We start from the raw sequence: 19,698 nt of genomic DNA on the forward strand, positions 1-19,698 counted from the left end.
GGCCCCAGGTTCCATGATGGGGAAGGAGCCACCTGGGGAAATTGGGAGCTTATGGGAAACGTTGCCCCAGTATTATGTTCCAGAGTGTTTCCAAGCTCAGGTTGCTCTTGAGGAGTGGGATCTTAATTGCTGAGCTTGGGGATAACAAATGTCCTAAGGAATGGGCAGAAGGCAGCATGACTCAAGTGAGAAGCTGATTGGAAGCAATTCCTTGTGGGAAAGAGAGGAAGCCAGGCAGAAACAATGGTCTATTTGGACTCAAAAAATTCTATGGATGCTCCTGATGTCAAAACCTTTATGAAACATAGGGAAAGGTCATGTCTGTTGGCAGAACATTTTGATGTCGTAGACATATTTCTTGGAAAGTTTTGGCCTGTGCATGCATATGAATGGGATGGAATAGAATGGGATGGTGAAGGAATTCCCATCATTTCCCAGAACTAAAAGCTCCCAGGATCCTGGTTCCTGCCAGCAACTGTCTGTCATCCTAATTCACTAATCCAGATCCATAGAAGTATTTCAACCCTCAGTTCAAGGTCAGGATGTAGTTTTGGACCACCAGTGTGTTAACATTCCTCTACACATACAAAGCCTAGAAGCAAACAAAGTTAATTTGCTCATGTCCATTTTTGCAAAATTGCATTTGAAGATCTGGAAGGAAGGAAAACATTCCTTCACTTTATTTGCATTTACTTTTATATTTATACACTATCCATTTTGGCTCTGTTCAGCTCTCCAGAGTAGGGTTAGCAGTTTGCCTTCAAAGCATTCCCTGCTCCAAATCGGTTGCCAGTCTTGAATGTATTTAACTGCATTTGCTGGTTGCTGAAATCAGCAACTTGATTCACATGTAAAACCATGGTTAATCAAGGATTTTTGAATATTCCACAATTAGCTGGATGTGCACAACCCACTAAGCTGTAGTACTGTGCCTATTTAACTTATATGCAGAGCACATCATGAGAAAGGCAGGGCTAGATGAATCAAAAGTTGGAATTAAGATTGCCGGAAGAAACATCAACAACCTAAGATATGCAGATGATACCACTCTAATGGCAGAAAGTGAAGAGGAACTAAAGAGCCTCTTGTTGCGAGTGAAGGAGTGTGCAAAACTTGGGTTGAAACTAAACATTAAGAAAACCAAGATCATGGCATCTGGCCCTCTCAATTCCTGGCAAATAGATGGGGAAGAAATGGAGGTAGTGACAGATTTTATTTTCCTGGGCTCCAAGATCACTGCAGATGGGGACTGTAGCCAAGAAATTAAAAGACGCTTGCTTCTCGGGAGGAAAGCAATGGCAAATCTAGACAGCACACTAAAAAGCAGAGACATCACCCTGTCAACAAAAGTGCGTATAGTCAAGGCTATGGTCTTCCCAGTTGCAATGTATGGCAGTGAAAGTTGGACCATAAGAAAGGCTGAGCGCCAAAGAATTGAAGCCTTTGAACTCTGGTGCTGGAGAAGTCTCCTGCGAGTCCCTTGGACTGCAAGGCGATCAAACCGGTCAGTCCTAGAGGAGATCAACCCTGACTGCTCTTTAGAAGGCCAGATCCTGAAGCTAAAACTCAAATACTTTGGCCACCTAATGAGAAGGAAGGACTCACTGGAGAAGAGCCTCATGCTGGGAAAGATTGAGGGCAATAGAAGAAGGGGACGACAGAGAATGAGGTGGCTGGATGGAGTCACTGAAGCAGTAGGCGTGAGCTTAAATGGACTCCAGAAGATGGTAGAGGACAGGAAGGCCTGGAGGAACGTTGTCCAATAGGGTCGCGATGGGTCAGACACGACTTCGCAACTAACAACAACAACAACAAGTTTAATGAAGAAAAGGACGAGGGGGGACACGATAGCAGTGTTCCAATATCTCAGAGGCTGCCACAAAGAGGAGGGACTCAAGCTATTCTCCAAAGAGCCCAAAGGCAGGACAAGAAACAATGGATGGAAACTAATCAAGGAGAGAAGCAACCTAGAACTAAGGAGAAACTTCCTGACAGTTAGAACAATTAACCAGTGGAACAACCTGCCTCCAGAAGCTGTGAATGCTCCAACACTGGAAGTTTTTAAGAAGAGACTGGACAGCCATTTGTCTGAAATGGTATAGGGTTTCCTGCCTGAGCAGGGGGTTCGACTAGATGACCTCTAAGGTCCCTTCCAACTTTATTATTACTATTATTATTATTATTATTATTATTATTATTATTATTATTATTATTATTATTATTATTATTATTATTACTCTTCTGTGAGAAGAGATGGGGAAGAAAAGGAAATTGCAGCTTAGCATAGACTTGAAGCGGGTAAGACAGGTTTAGCTAATTGAAATGAATTCAAGACTCTTTGGCCAGATGGATTACATCCCAGGGTACCAAAGGAACTGGCAGAAGTATTGCAGAACCACTCTCATTGTTCTTTGAGAATTCCTACCATCATGGTAAGGTCCCACGTGAAGGACAGCAAATGTCTGCATCTTCAAGAAGGGGGAGGACTCAGAAAGTACAGACTTGATAGCTACAGTGTATTGAGCAAAGTCCTCAAAGAAATTTTTAATAGCATGGCATGTTTATGAACACTTGGATAAGCATGCTACAATTAACAGGAGCAGCAAGGTCTATCACTAACAAATTATGGCAGATTATTTTTTTGACAGAGTTATTAGGTTTAATAGATCAAGGGAATGCCATAGACAGAGTCAAGGATGCACACGAAGGTTTTCCCTTCAAGCAGAAGCTGGACACTCTTCTACTAATGACAGAGCAACTAATCATGAAGATGCTCTAGTTTGAAAAGGAGGTTGCATTAAATAGCCTTCAAGATCATCTTGATTCTGTGGTTCCACACCATGATTATCCTAAAAGTGTGCCTTTTTTGCTTGGCTTGGTCCTAAGTGAGTGAAAAGTAGTTATAAATGTCCATTATCAAATAAAACCATGTGGAGCTGAAGGAGGAGGACAGACTGGACAAACAGGATAGAACTGGGCACTGATTACATTTGCAGTTAGGTAGTAACGTCAGATTAAGGTCCAATAATACCTTTCTTCTCAGTCCCCACCTGCAATGATTACTGAGGATTCAGGTGCTCTGTGGATAAGTCACAATAAGTTCAAGGCAGAAACTGACTCTGGGACTTGAGAGAATTTGGTTTCCATTTGCCTCAGTGTATGGGATGGGTGATCTCATATAGAGAAAAGGCAAGGCAAAGTTTAGGAAGAATTGTCCTTCCTTTTTAGTGAGAACTTAACAAAAAGAATCCTAAGTACTCCAAGAAAGTCAAATATGGATTTAATGCACAAAATAGCAATTAGCAATCTTTGAGACCACATAACATTTTATAAATGCTAAGCCTTACATTCCAAACTAATCCCACACCAATATATGCATAATCTTATCCACTTTAGAGCAGAGCTGGGTGGGGAGAAAGTTTGAAGAGGATTACATTCTGTATGGCTGCCTCTTCCTGTTAATAGTGTGTTTTTCATATATGACGTCATGGCATATACGGTTTGCACTTAAAGTTTAACCTAAGAACACCCCTGTTATACAGGTAGTCCTCAACTTATGACCACAACTGAGCCCAGAATGTCTGCTGCTAAGCAAGACAGTTGTTGTTTTCCCCATTTTACAACCTTTCTTGCCATAGTTGTTAAGTGAATCAATGCAGTTGTCAAGTTGGTAACACGGTTGTTAAGTGAATGTGGCTTCACCACTGACTTTGCTTGTCAGTAGGTAGCAAAAGGTAATCACATGACCCTGGGATACTCCAACCATCATCAATATGAGCCAGTTGCCAAGTGTCCAAATTTTGATCACGTGACCATGAGGATGCTGCAGCGGTTGTAAATGTGAAGAATGGTCATAAGTTGCTTTTTTCAGTGCTGTTGTAACTTTGAATGGTCACTAAATGAGAACTCCCTGTATCTGTACAACATGCAGAAAAAGCTGTGAAAAACATCTTTGAGGCATTACAGTAGAGAATCTGCCTAAAGTGTTGTTCACCTTTTGAACTCTTGGCTTTAGCCAGGCTGCACCTCCAGGGCTTTTTCCTGAGTTTACCATTTGTGTCTCTTGCCTACACTAAGGCTTGCCCATTAACATTTTATCAGCCACCTGCACACTAGTTGTGAGTAACTAGCAAAGATAGCCTGCCTGTAGCTCCCCTTCCCTGAAAAGCAAGCATGCAGGAATGGCTGGTACAATTCTAAAGTAGCTGAAGAATTGTCCTTTGGAAGATCTTTTTTTCTTTCTTGGGGATGTTTCATTACCCAAGCCAGGCCACATCATCAGTGCTAGTAAGGAGTGGAGTTTGCCCTCACTTTATATCCTAGTGGTCTGCCCTATGAGGGAGTGGTCTTGGAGGTTCTTTGGTTGGTTGGGCTGTTTACTGTTAGCCTGTTTGGCAGCTATTTGTAATTGTCTTTTTGAACATCACCTACTGTACTGACAATAAGAAACAATGGATTCAGGCAGGAAATCTATGAGACTGAAAAACAACCAGTTTTCCTTTCTGGTTCTGGCTTTCCCCAGAACCTATAACACCAGAGATGCTATTAGATCTCAAAAAAATTAAGCAGGGTTGGGCCACCTTGATCCCTGGATGGAAGGCCATTAGGAAACGTCAGGGATAGGCTTGGAAATGTCTTGGCCTTTCCTGGAACCAAGCAGTAGAAAACCACTTCTATTTTGTTGCCCAGAAATTTCAGATATATCTATTGAAATTTCCGGTGGTTGATGCTACTTCTTTACTTTTACTTTACATTACTTATTCAACCCTTTGCATTATTTGCTGAAATAAGCTATGTCCCCAAAAGCATCTCCTCCTTGAATTAAAACTGAATGTCTTCTTCCAAAATATTTTAAAATAATAAACTTCATAAAAAAAGAAACAAACAACTCGACCAGGATGAAAACACCACATCACTTGGAGTAACAAATCACGTTTCTTCTGTAAAATCTAGAGACCAATCTTCTACATGTGTACTGTGAAGCAATTCCAACAGAATTCAAACACACTTACTATCAACTGAGAGCAATCGACAGCGTCATGCCCACATGATGCTCCCTGTTGGCTTCCTGTTCCAGCCTAGTAAAATCAAAGGAATTGCAGCATGATTCGTTTTGTATGGTTCTTTCTGCTGATTTTCCTAACCTTATGCCACTAAGCTACCTGCCTCTTTGCAGAAAATACAGAATCCTAGCCTGTATGAGAGTTATGATGTAAGACGCTTCACAGGTAGGACTTCAGCCTAAGGAATTATACACCGGACAGTGCTGCCTCTCAAATTCTTTGTCTGCATGTGCGGATGCTGTTAATGTTGGCTGGCAGGCAAAGGCAAATTATCTTTAAATAAACGTGCATGTTTTTAGTTTGTTAGTTGCCCATGGATATATGAAACAGAAAAAATGATTCTACAATGTAACTCTGTGCATGGGTAGTTAAAAGAAAATTTGTATTTTCTTTTTGTAAATTGTTTTGGATGGCAGGTTGTCAGCTTAATCTTACGTATCAGTAGAGTAAAGCTGCAGCTGGATCTGAGAGTTTTACCATAGATGAGCAGCATCTCTAACTCATGTGCGATTTCAATCACAAAATCCCTTCCCTTGAAATAAAGAAAGCTTAGGGAAACGGAATGGATATTTATAGACAGAAGCACCAGGACCTCTGCGGAGTTCATTTAATCCCTTTTATTCAACGTGTTTTGCACCTGGCTCCATTTGGTGGCTGTAGTAAAAAAAAAAAAAAGAAAGAGTGATCTACATGTGTGTAATCTTAGCCGCTCCAACTCTACATGTTCCGACAGAAGTGTTGTTAAGGTTGGAGAGAGCACTTACAGTAATGCATTGATACAGGTTTATGTTTTGCCCTCATCCTACAGAGAAGAGAATGCCACCACCCCCCAGCCAGATGAAAAAGAATTTTGCATCTGCACCAAGTGTTTGTCATACACGAAAGCAAGGAAAAATGAGACACAGGATTGGATTGTTCACCTACACCAGCCAGGCTTTGCTGGTTAGAACTGTAGATTGTAAAGAGTGACAGATCTGGAAAAAATATATCAGGTTGGGGAAAGTTGGCCTAGGCTGAGAAGATTGGGCCTGGAGTACAATTGGAGTTCAGAGGGCAACTGCCACACCAGTACCTTGATAGCAATTAAGCACTTTTCCATTCGGCAGAGATAGATTTAATTAATCTAATACAACTATGCAGTGGGCATAAAATATGAGGGTAAGAGATAGAACTAGATTCACATGTTGTTCTCTGGCTCCTGGCTCCTCAAAGCATTTATCAATTAAGTGTAGCTTAGTTGAACTTGACCAAGGCTAAAGCTGATAGTCATGACACCCAGTTTACCCAAGGGCTTTTGTAAAAAGCAGGTATATTCAGTGTGTTAGAAAGATAAAGCCAGTTATTGAAATCTGTGTTACATAAAACGTACAAGAATATATAAAGAAGTTTATATAAAGTATATAAAGTTATACAGAAGTTATACACTCTGAGAATAATCAAGAGTCATCAGAAGGATGTTTTAGTTGCACATAGATAGTTGGAAAGGAAAAGGGAGAACCAAAATTAAAATGGAGGGGGCCAATTCATTCAGGAAGCCCTTGACTTAACTATCATAGCTGAGCCCAGTACTACAGTTGTAAGTCATTTTGGTTGTAAGTTAGGGCACCCATATGACTAGAAATAATTTCTAGCCTTTTTCATGGTGGTATTAAGCAAACCCATTCTTTTGAATGAGCATTTTTGCCAGAAACCAGCAACAACTATTGGAAACCAGAAAAAAAATGTGAATCACAGTGATGTGACTGTGAATTGCTGCTGCGACCAATTGTAAAGTTGATCTGCCTAATATGCGGTCACATGACCACAAGGGGGATATCACAACCATTGATGATGGCTGAGGGTGTTTTACAGACTATAAAGCACCGTCCTGCAGCTGTCATAACTTCGAACTGCTGTAAAGCAGTCGTTAAGAGAGAACTACTTATACATGAGATAGAGACATAAGAGGAACAGAACTTTTAGAAGGAAACTGTAGTTCTTGGGACAAATTCTACTGAGGCAAGACAAATTACTAGCAGTCCTTAATCTTCACTGAACAAAACCATTGGAACATGCTAAAAGTTTTCTTTCTAATCCTATTTTCTAGGCGTGCTGCGCATTGAAAGCCTGATGTCTTAATAAAGAAGGCTTCCAATTTAGAACATAGTACAGTACATCCTTTCCCAGCCTGAAGCTTTCCAAATAGGTCAAAGATTATTTTGGAAAATTTAGGATATGTGGCACACTGAAAGAAATGTTATCATTTTTCGAGTTTCCAGGATAATTTTAGGTGAGAAAAAGATTCATTTACAAAGGCCTAGCAATAAAAACATAGTTCATTAAGGTTGTTTATCCTTATCCTACTCTGCTTGATTCAAAGTGTGCTTTTAATATATGGTGGTTGCAAAGAAACCTCAGAAGTATGCTTGCTTGTGCAGAGTATAATGCAGAGCCAAAAGGAGCCTCGCAGTGTAAAATGTCCAATATCCCTTGGCCACTTGGGGAATAGTTCTGTCCTGCATATCTTAAATTCAGATGCCATCTCTGCAAACTTTTTGATGCTACTTTAAAAAAGCTCATGAAGATGGAATAAAGGCCATCAAGGATCATTATAACATGTGTAATACATAATCTTTTGTTTATTTATCAAATGTAGACACTGCACATCTCACTATGCAAGCAGTTCTGGGTGGTTTTAGATACAGGTGATAAAACCATATAAAAGAAATAATCTTAAAAACAGAATTAAAACAAAATGAAGAATGAAATTAAAGCAAAGTTAAAAGGCAAATTAAAAATTTAGAGTGAGCGCTCTCAAGCCAGCCGCCAGCCCCAGGGCTGTGTACTCTTCAAATCCCATGACAGTTGGCAGAAATGGTCTTAATGCTCTCTCGTTTTAATACTTACAAGGCCAAAAGAGTGGGGGCCAAACTCATCTCTGGGGATAAGATATTCTATAGGCCAGGGCAACAACAAAGAAGGCTCTTTTTCTATACCCTACCAGTTGAAATTCTATAACTGATGGGGTCTGTAACAGATCCTCCCTGCCTGATTGAATCGGATGGGTTGATGTAATTGAGACAGACGGTTCCTCTGGTTCCATGCCGTGAAGGGCTTTAAAGGTGATAACCAACACCTTGCATTGTCCCCGGAAACAAAACATTGTCCAATGCTGCTCATGCAGCAGAGATGTTACATGCATGCTCCTTGGAGTGCCCAAAACTTTTACCAACGAGCCATGTCCTCAGATATATATTAATTATGATGGGTTGTTACTTAATGCATCTTTTGGAGGTCTTCTATCTGTCTATGGCACACTGCAAAGGATATGGCATCTGTTTTTAGCATCTGGACCCTCACAGGGAATCAGCAGCATTGGCCAAATGCTTTTATTACCAGTTTCACTTTCAAAGCCAACCAACTGTGGTCTATATTTCACTGTGGTCTATATTTATTCTCATTTTGCAGACCCTAGACTGGGAAAATACTTGTCCACTCATTTTGTAAATTTTTGGCCAACCCCAAAAGGAGCTGGTGGGCTGGAACGAGATGGTTTGTTGTTAGTTGCATATTGTCCTTAGATCTGTTTTGTTCTCACAAAGTCGTTGCAGGCTGAGCAAACGAGGGGTTTGCAGATGATACTGGGGAGCCCCAAGCAGCCAGAAAGGCTTGTTTGCATCAATGACAGAGTCAAGGCTATGCAAAGAGGAAAAAAACAGTGAAATTAACCAGACAGAGGCTGTGCTTTGTAAGGATTTTTCCATTCTGAGGTAAGCTGTATTGCTCCAGGAGAGGTGGGTAAAGTGGATAGTGACAAGGAACAGAAAAAGTGTGAAACTGAATGAGGTGCCCGGAAATTCCTAGATGAACAGAAGATTTCTGTAGATTAATATGGTCTACTGAGGTATTTCCAGCTGTTTATGTAATAATAACATATTGAAGATATGCCAAGATGCTGCTAAGAATAAGAAAGCCTTTATTAGATCTTCCAGCAGATTTTTAAGTGAGAATTTTCTAATCACATTTGGGATGAAGTGTCATTGATTCCAGGGTAACTTGCTACCTGATAAATATGTATAAGATTTCAACCTTAGTGAATATATTATATTTACAGCCCATGATCAAATGGAGGACCATCAATAACCACCTACATATCAACAGCTGCAGCGAAGGGGAAATGTGCCCAGAATAGAGAATTGTTGCAAGGGATATGAAGACAAACGTGGTCAGAAAAAAGCAGGGGTGGGCAACTATGGCCCTTTACAACCTGTGGACTTCAACTCCCAGAATTCCCCAGCCAGCCAACACATCTTCAAACTACCAAGGTTGAGAAACACCGCACTAAGGGTCGGAGGGCTGAGGGATCAGATACAAGTGACATAACACCAGATGAATATACAAGTTGCTTTTGAAGTCGTTTAGCTATATGTTTAGCCTCACCGATTTACTTGCAGAGCAATATGCAAAAGAGAATGGCAGAAAAGAATAGGGAAGCAAGATGTGCTAAAGCTATACAAGTGTGCTCTTAATATTGTGCCATGCCACAGAATATGTAGATACTACATTACAGTTCCTTGACAGTGGAAAAACAAAAGTTACATCAGACAAGATTGTGAAGAGATCCTTTTGGACTAGTCTCATATCTGCAACTGAAAGCAATGAAACGAAGCTTTTCTTAGCTCGAAACTTGTGAAGCAGGGCCACCAAGTGTGCCCAGTAGCCCTGGAGGTTGTATCTAGACTACATAATGTAAAGATAACTTTAGATATGGATGCAGGTCAGGAAGAGTGACGGTTCCAGTTCTACAATATAAAGAAAATGACAAACGCCTTCCCACCTCCCTCTGCACCTTCCAGATCAATGCTGAAAGGATACGTGAGATAGTAAATGTTGAGAGTATAAGAACATCATGGTAGGCCTGCAGAACCTGAAAGGAGGCAATCTGAACGTAACCCAAAGACTGGGAATGAAACTGTAGGCTATTCTTATTGTGTGCTTAAAAAGGTAAAGGTAAAGGTTCCCCCGCACATGCGTGCTAGTCGTTTCTGACTCTAGGGGCCGGTGCTCATCTCCGTTTCAAAGCCGAAGAGCCAGCGCTTGTCCGATGACGTCTCCGTGGTCATGTGGCCGGCATGACTAGACGCCAAAGGCGCACGGAACGCTGTTACCTTCCCACCGGAGTGGTCCCTATTTTTCTACTTGCATTTTTACGTGCTTTCGAACTGCTAGGTTGGCAGAAGCTGGGACGAGTAACAGGCGCTCACTCTGCTATGCAGCACTCGGGATTCGACCCGCCAAACTGCCGACCTTCTGATCAACAAGCTCAGCGTCCTAACCCACTGAGCCACTGCGTCCCTATTGTGTGCTTACTCAGTGGTAAATTATACTGAGTTCGGTGGAACGTATCTTGCAAGGCTTTGCATTTTACTGAGTGTTAGTCTCCCCGTAGAGGCTTAAATCTGGGAAGAATGAGCCTAGGGTTGCAGCCCTACTTCTACTCAGTGTGCTTAGCATCTCATTCTGTGTATAACAAGAGGCTTCCTGCAGTGTGACATATGATGGATTTCCATTGAAGGAAAGCAACTGTTCTGGATGAAAGACCTCAAGCATGCAGAGAACAAGCCCATGTGTTGAAACGCTGCAAGGAAACACTTTATTTCAATTGCTGCATGTGGTGAAGGGTTACCAGATTTTGGCACCAGATTTTATAGCAAGGCTTCATTCTTAGGAATGAAGTATTGATTGGAAGCACGGACTGATAACAAAGGACAGAGAGCAGTTCAGGGATTGGGAAGCAATTGAGAGTATAGTGATGTTTCTTTGAAGCGTTCTCTGATGGCTGCTTTTGCTTTATATAAAACCCATTCCCATGCTTGCTTGGAGGTAAGCTTTCTTCATCTCAGTGGGATTTACTTTGCATAAACCTAGAGTAGAAGAGGCCTGCACAGCCTCAAAACTGTCCTCTGCCACAGTAACAAATTGAGGCCCTGTTTAATTGACTGCTTTCTTGCAGGAAGGCTCCATAAGTGCCTTTCTCTATAGTTCAGTGCAGAAGCCAGCGGAGCTGAAGTAAACACTGAGCTGAGCTCTCCTGAAACTAAATCTGACCAGCTTAGTCTAAAACCACAGGGTGATGTGAGCTTCCAAGAGTATCAAGGCTAGAAGGCGGGGCAAGAGGAAAATCCAAATTTCTGAAAGCCAAGAGGGGGAAGGGGCAGAAGCCACATTGAGGAGAAGCCCCTCTGTACAATGTGATTTGATATAAAACCACCATTTATTAATCCTAAGCAGAAGAAAAATGACTAAACTTAAAATTCTAGTGCCCATTTGGTTACTTGAGACATGTGCAAACAAGAGCTAGCAATGACCTCCTTTAGATCAAGCACACATGATCTTAACCAGGTGAACTATCTAGCTATGAAGCAGGCAGTCAATATAAAGAGCTGAAGGCATCTATGGACGTGTTTTTTTCCTTTTGGGATGCAGCCGATTCTTTGACATGGAAATTTCGGAGGTGCTTTCTGGATTTTCCTGATTGAAAACTCTCCAAGAGTTGGAAGATTAAGGCAAATTGATGCCCTTTATTGTGGACTTTTCTCTTTATTGCAAATTCCCTGGGAGAAACTAAGGGGTTGGCAGGAGCACATGGAATTTCAAAGTACTTGTGAAAAGAGCCTTGGTGGAGCAGTGGGCTAATGCCTCCTTAAGTAACACCAGCTGCCTGCAATTAATGCAGGTTCGCATCCCACCAGGCTCAAGGTTGACTCAGCCTTCCATCCTTCCGAGGTAGGTAAAATGAGGACCCAGATTGTTGGGGGCAATTAAGCTGACTTTGTAATAATGCCGCTTGGGGGTGTGTGTGAAAGCCCTAATAAGCAGGCATATACATAGAATGAAGGCTACTGCTAAGTTTGTAAGCCGCCCTGAGTCTTCGGAGAAGGGCGGGATATAAATGGAATTTAAATAAATAAATAAAAAAAGAATGGCAGGGGAATTTGTGATGACCTTGTTCAAAGAACGCTGGGGGAAAATCTTCATTAGGGGCCTTTCTATCTAGCATAGTGAATTCACAGACACTCTGGTATTCTAAATGCTTTTACAGGGATTCACAGCTGGATATGTAGATTAACTCTAAAGATCTACAGAAGAGATTACAGACAGAAGGAAGAGCCAACAGGCATAACCATCTCTTGACATAAGTAGTTGTATGCCAGAGCACAAGAATACACAAGGCCTGCTTGCACTAAATAGATCCTCCCATTATTACAAGCTAAATGAGTAATGGCCAGCCTTTTCATGATCTATCTATATCAGTGTTTCTCAACCTTAGCAACTTTAAGATGTGGACTTCAACTCCCAGAATTCCCCAGTGAGCCATGGTGGCTGAGGAATCCTGGGAGTTGAAGACTAAACATCTTAAAAGTTCCCAAGGATGAGAAACACTGCTTTATATCGAGAATAAAACCAACACTATGGATTAGACATTAGACTGGCGGGCGGGGGGGGGGATATCTTGTGTTCTAGTTTCTATAGAAAGCAAACTGTCTTTTTGGAGGCTATAGATTGGAAGGAGGTGGCTTTTTTCTTTTAAAAGTGAGGATAACATCAAGTTAAGGATTCTACCTCGTTCTGCTTTGCTTTTAAAAATCTGCCGTGGGTTTCTTAATATGTGCAGCAAGTCAATGGAGGCTTCACGCCATTATTTCACTTCACTTTAAAAAGCAGGAAATTGCCTTGCTGTAAGTTGGAAAGTACAGAGCTGAGAAAGCTTCCACAAGAAAATGAGTTGCTTTAATGCCCTTGCTGTTCTGGAGTAGATTCCCAACAGGTGGCAGCACTTAGCTAGCCATCACCCGTCTCAGAAAAGCTAACCAAAACCATCATCCTGGTTAGTTCTTCAATGGGAGACCACTAGGAAATCTCAAGGCGGTAGCCTAGCCTGGGGAGGAAAAATCTTATGGAAAGAAAGTAATGATGGCTCTCCTTCTACTGTTGTGGAATTCCTTCTCTGCAGGCCAAATTCATTTAATAATTTAAGACCCATTTCTTTTCTTTTCTCTGCAAATGTCCTGCAGAAGTTCCAGCCCCTTTCCAGAGTACTCCTCCAAAAATAGTACCCCTTCAATCCCCTCTTTGGGGACCAAACTCGCCAGCAACTCCCTGCCTTTGTTTCCCTTTGGTTCCCCATTGATCTCCTTTTTATGGAAATGTCCTCTTTTCTGGGGTTCCTCTCCCCTGTCTGTTCTCTTGGGTTCCTATTACTATATTCAGACAATTGTGTGCGTCCCCCCACCCCCGGCACCTTTGTGTTCTGTTCTCTTGGCTTCTCCTCAAGGCCTCGTGAGACTGTCCTCCTTGGTTGCCTGCAATTCAGTGTGGTCAAAATTGAGCTTGATTTTCCCATATATAGTCAGGGTACGTACCATGTTGCCTTTTGTTCGAGACCTCAGATATCTCTCTCTGAGTAAGTTCCAGTGACTAATTGTTCCACATCTTCTGGGCTATCATCCAAACGGCCTCTTGCCCGTGACCCAGCTTAATATAGATTTGCGATTCCTACCTGTGATATAGGCTTTCCTCTGTCTCTGCCACCCATCCTTGCCTAGTTAGGCAAGGCCTATCATTTGGACTCCCTTGCTTTGCTTTGCCAGATCTGCCTCTCTGCACTTTAAAAACTTTCCAGTGTTGGTTAATGTTGTCATCTTGAGGCTGTTTGTCTTCCTGACATCCATCTTTTTTCTCTCCTTGATGACACCTTAGGGATCACATTTCACCTACAAAAGTGGATCACAGGTGGCCTAACAAGTTGCACTTGATATTTGTCCAAGAATGAACTAACTATTCTTATCTTTCAGGAACCAGGGAGTATCTTCTTGTAAGAAACTGGCTTTTTATAATCCTGGCTTCTTCTAGCTATCTTTAAGAAAACTAACAGAGAGCTTGATAGGAACAGTTATACTAGTCATCAGGATTTTTGTACTGGACCCTTGCTCCCAGATCCTGGGCTATATAAAAGTGAAGCTTTTACCTGATCTTGGTCATAAGAAGCTAAAATAATTGTGGCCACAGAATTATTGTGTAGGCATGTTATACGTCTTATGGTCTTGGAAGGGAAAGTGAGTTTTTCCTAGATTAGTTCTACAAATTGAATTTTGTTAAGAATGTTTTCAGAACACCTACATACACCAGAAACTATGGGTATTAGGAGAACATCTGGATGACTCTAAATTTGAAGACTAGGTGTGCTGCTTTCTCTGTGTAAATGCCATGGCATCATTCCTGTTCATGCTAGTCACCCCATTGATGGAATTAATAAAAAGCACAGGAGGTACTTCATAGAAAAAGCATTGGCCTCTTCCCAGAGCGTGCCTAATTATGTGTCAGATCTGGCCCATGAAACAGTTTATTAAGTTTTGGCAGTCTCATCTGTTTTAACCATGTGGTATACATTTTGCCCCAATTTTTATATCTAAGCAAAGGAAATTTGTTTTCAAAGGTTGGGAGATACAAAAGTAGAGACACTTTTAGACATTTGTTCACAATTCATTGTGATACCCTGGTGATGGGTATGCAAAGATTCTGTTCTTAAGTTTGGCCACCTAGGATATGGATCAGACTATACTTATGGCTTCCCCACCACTGCTTGGAGGATAGATTTTCTATTTATTTATTATGAAATTTATATACTGTCCATCTCACTATCCAATGCTACTCTGGATTACTTACAATGTGATAAAATACATGCAGGAATACATTGTCCACAGAGCTAAATCTACAGTTTCCAGACAGTCCTGGCAGCCTTCATTTGGAGTATGAAGCAATATCTGTGTCAGAGTATTGGATGAACTGTACAGAGATCTCTGTATAGGACAGACTGTATGAATTAGTCTGCTTCCTGTCATGTATCTGATTGTCCTGACACTGATTGTTTACATTCTGCCTCTTTGTTAATTTTAAATAGCCATGTGGAGACTCAGATAGGCTGGGTGAGAGAGAGGCCTGTGAGATGAACAAGGTCTGATCTTATGCAGATTCCTGCAGTTCTCATGCATTTTAGAAGTTTCCCCACTTCAGTTTGGAGCAGGGCCTGGTGCTACCATTCCCATTCCTTATACATATGACATTCATGTTCATTTTGAAATCCAGATGCCAATATCTCTCCAAACCATTGGACAATAGCATCAAATGTGTTTTACACCAAAACGGTTCTTCAATTGTACAGTAGTCATTTTCTCTCTATACTTCAAATCCATTCAAAGTGTTGATATATCCTCAGTTTGTTTGCCAAATTGATGGTGGTCACCATCAAAGCTGACACCAGCCAGAACATAGAAAAACTCAAAGAAGTAGTGCAAGATCAAAAGATGTGGAAAGACCTGGTCCATAGAAACGCCGAGAGTCAGGGTCAGACCTGCCTCAGCTTGCACCTCTAAGTAAGGCGGCAGCTGACAATCAGACACGACTGGATATCATCATCATCATCATCATGCTAAACCAATGGTGGGAGCCTCCTTTCCTGTCATCTCTCAGCAGCAAGATAAATACTGCTGCATAGAAAGGAAATACTGATGTGGCATATACATGTTTGGAGTATGTATATGCACTTTCTTGATAAGGCTGTTCACATATATAAAGCTGAGTATTTGGCTAGATAGGCTTTCAGTTTAGGTGTATCGTACAGAATTAGCTTTCTATTAGGACACTGGATTTCTAACCATAGTATTTCTCGGTTTCAGACAGAACTACAAGTTCTCCCTTTGGACAAAAGGCTCATACCTTTTCTTCCATGTGCTGCATAGGTTCCTGTAATCCAGAGAGCCCACGTGACTCAACAGCTTGTGTTGGCTGTTATGGTGCTAGCGCACAGGGTGAAAAACTACTTGCCCAAAACTGAAGATTTCACTAGTAAAAGGTGTCTTTTTGTCTGACTGGACATAGCTGCGTGCACACTTGAATAATCTTGCACGTATGTGTGCATGCCAGTAAAGAGAAGGTGTTGCTTATGAAAAATTATGCCCTTTCCTAGGACCTAGTCCCTTTTTACCTCTTTCCTCCATGAAACTTTCCTCGTAGCTTTTCCAGCGTACTGTAGGATCCACTCTTTGTTCTGCTACTCCATTCCTATCAAATTGGTCTAAAGCTGGGTTAAAGCTTTAGTAGCCCAGAGTCTAGCCATGCCGGCATGTTGTTGAGGAACATTTCCCCCTAATTTTGTCTATCCTAGGAAGAAAAAAAAACACCCCTGATCCCAGGTTTCTTTTTGCAACTGCCGAATGAGAGTGTTAGAGGTGTAAACGTTTATCAGTTGGATGTCTCTTCTTCTTTAATTCTGCTAGCTAACTCAGCCAAGGATCAGAACCGTCTGGCTGAAGAGAATCCCTAGGGGCAATGGGCAGCATCCATACACCTAGCTGTAAGAGTTGGTCTCTCCTTCATTAGGCTCTGGGTTTGCCTGACTGCTCCTGGAGGAATGAATCCAAGCTGGCCTCACGTTTTCCGGCATCTTCCCCTTCAGTTTCCTTACTCAGCCTTTTCCAACATTCAGAATGAAAAAAATAAAAATCCAAAGACTTTTGTTTTGTGTCCTTTAAAAAAAACAACAACCACAACTTCGTTTGCCCTTTCTTTTTAAATAACTAATTCTCTAGGGAGCAAAACAGTCGCCCGTTGCTAAATCTCATGATTAGATTGTCAAAAGAGCCAGTTGGGGAAACAAACTGCTTTTGACCTTTTAAGGTTTCTTTTTACATTTCTATTTTATTTAAACACAAGCCCCTCTACCAGAAAGCCTGGGGGTATTGTCTGCAAAACACAAAAAACCCATTGCTTATAAAAATTACACCCTGCAGGAAAAAGTACTCTCCTTCTAAGTAATTTCCCCTCTTCCAGCTTTTCAACCTTCCCAAAGTAGCAGTGAGAAAAGTTTTGCTAACCGGGCTGAAATGTTAAAACTTTACTAACAAAAACAACACTCCAAACCGCTCACAGAAAGCGTTCAGAAAGATTCAGACACTTCCTAAAGTTGCGATCTCCCCCCCCCTCCATTTCCATTCCCTCCCAGGGAAGGACATTTCCTCGTTTGGGGGGGGGGGAAAGTGTTTCGGAGTGGCTTTTCTTCTCCTTGTCCCGTTCTTTGTTTAAAAACAAACGAATGAACTATCTTTTTATTTTAGTAACCAAACTTTCTTTCTGTTTTGGGAAAGCATTTAACTCAATCCATGGAGGTGTGTGTGTGTGGGGGGGGCGGCTTTTGAGCTGTTGTCTAAAACGTTGGTGACTTTGATTTTCCTCTGTCAATTTGGGATGATATTCCCTTGCTAAAACTGCCTTCTCCTCTCTAAACCCCCCCTCCCGCACTTTCAGTAATCACAAACATACATGAAAAAGAGAAAAGAGGGGGGGGGTGTAGAGGGAAAGTCTTAAATCAGTCCCAAAGCCAGACAGACGTTTTAATCAAATCAAATTAGAATCAGCAGCGGTTTGGGAAGAAAGAAAAAAAAAAGACAAGGCGCACAGCAAGACCCCCCACCCCACCCCACCCTTCTCAAAACGGAGCGAGATGCGAGCCCTTACCTGAACCCTCCCCAGCAACACATAGCATAGTAGACTCAGAGTGTGGGCTGGGGGCGACACGGCGGGTTAGCAGACCAACGGTTGTGCTCCGAATGATCGCTGCAGATCCCAGCGCGGAGTGAAAATTTCCCTTTCTCTCTGGCTGGCTCTGCCCCGGGTTCCGTTCCTTCCTTCCTTCCTTCCTTTTCCTTCCTTCCTTCCTTCTTTCCCCCCCTCCCCTATTTGTTTTGGTTTTTGTTTGCTGGGTGTTAGGTGGGAATAGCTGTCTGTACTTTGTTTTGTATGTATGCAAAGTTTTCACCACGCGCTCTCTCTCTCTCTCTCTCTCTCTCTCACATTCTCTCTCTCCTCTTCCACCTCCTGTGATTTGTTCTTTGATTGGTGTCCAGAAATGTGAAAGAAAGAAAAAGAAAGAGAGAGAGAGAGAGAAAGGGGAAAAGGAAGGAAAAAAAGAAAGAACGAGAAAGGCACAATCTTCTTAAAGTAGCTGCCTTTTTAAAAACTTTAAAGTGTTAAACAGAACCAGGTTGCTTTCAAGAATGTATTTGATACCATTGTCTACAAGCACCCGTTCGTTCTCTTCCCCCTCCTGCTTGCTGCTCAGCCTGAGGTGCCCCACTTCCAGCTCTTCAAACTTTGGAGCGGGGAGGGGTACAGGAGAAAGGTAAAAGTCCTAGCAGTGGGGGTCTTCTGAAAGGGAAAGAAGGAAGGGACTTCTCTTGGGTTGTTTTTCTGAAAACTACCCAGAGGAAATGCCAGCCCACCATACTCCTCCCCACCCTGTTCTCTAGATCTCTGGATGCTGCCAAGTTTTGCTAGTGTCATTTTTTATATATAAAAAAATAATAAATAAAAGTGTTTGTGTGTGGGGGGGGAATTTCTAGCAAATATTGGAAAATCCAATGTCTTCCTTTAGTTTCTGAGTGAGGAGAGGGCGGGCAAGTTGCCCTCTGGATGGGGTTTGAAGAAAGGGACCACAGAGTCCTACCTGCTCTCCACGCCATCTGGTTAAAGCCCCAGTCCGATGCGGCCCTTGAAGGTAGGTGTGTGCCTGGATGCTTCCTTTCGCCGATGGGGTCTGCATGGAGTCTCCTGCCTCCTTTATTCTGGGCCAGGATTAATAATCCCATTTGCCAATCCCACTCGCTGGGGTTTGGTTGTGGGATTTTTTTTTGAAATGTGGATGTGTGCGTGTGTGTAAGCATGTGTATGTTTTAATTTGGAGAAGACAATTCGTGCAACCTTTCTTCTAAACCCCCCCTCCCTTTCTGACGTGTAAAGCTTTAACCACAAAGCTTAGCCCAGTCCCTGAGGGGTGGGGGAGTGTGTGTGGGGGGCATAGGGGGAGGAGAGGTCCTGCAGATTGCCTCCTCTCCCCTACAAAGAGACAAGGCGAGGTGAGTGTGTGAACCCACCCTGTCTCAAGCTGAAATGCCAGATTTGGAAAGGGGGGTGAAGGGGGGGAAAGGGGTGGGGATAGAGGAAAGAAACTGACCCATTCTTCTCATTTCTTTCGCCTCCCTCCCATGCACTTCCCAGTCTTTGCCCTAGAGTTGCCTGTCCATGACTCCCTTGGACCAGACCTTTGGCCTCGACTGTGAAAGGCTCTTCCATCACAGGCCAGTCTGAGTGCCAGGCACTGGGCTTTCTCCTGATGCCCCACTGCCCTTGTGTAGGAAACAAAGCACAATTGCTTGTTGGTGGGTTGCTGTCAAGGGCTTGCCCCATTCCCATAAACTGAGTGGCCTTTAGTCATTGGCAGGTGACTAAACTCCACTCCCCCATCCTGTGGAAAGGAGGGTGTGCCCCTAGTTTCTGACTGCAGGAATATTGGGAGCAAGAGGTGACCTCCCCTCCCTCCAGGCAGAACAAAACAAAATGACACAACATACACACACCCAGCATTTTGTACCCACTTCTCTCTCATTCAACCCAAGTTTGTTCTTCTCTTCCGCTAGTTGTTATGTCTCATATCTGTGGGATCCAACACTAATTCATTACTCAGCAAAAGTTTTTCCAGTCCTCTTTCACAATGGGTGACTCAGCACTCAGCTCTTCAACGTTGGGGGTAACCTCCCTGACT

At 42.4% G+C, this 19,698-nt stretch overlaps 1 protein-coding gene across 1 annotated transcript in view; it reads right to left on the bottom strand.

The window, feature by feature from the left end:
- CLCF1 (cardiotrophin like cytokine factor 1) overlaps nt 1-18,745 on the bottom strand; it is a gene marked incomplete at both ends in the record, with an annotated part of 51,620 nt that extends 32,875 nt beyond the window's left edge. Inside the window, 2 exon segments of the mRNA XM_081325875.1 lie at nt 18,604-18,690; nt 18,692-18,745. Of these exon segments, the coding sequence (XP_081182001.1) occupies nt 18,604-18,690; nt 18,692-18,745 (141 nt within the window).
- Between the last annotated feature and the right edge of the window lie 953 nt (nt 18,746-19,698).

The sequence above is a fragment of the Vipera berus genome (assembly GCF_964194415.1).
Source record: "Vipera berus genome assembly, chromosome: 1".
NCBI lineage: Eukaryota > Metazoa > Chordata > Lepidosauria > Squamata > Viperidae > Vipera > Vipera berus.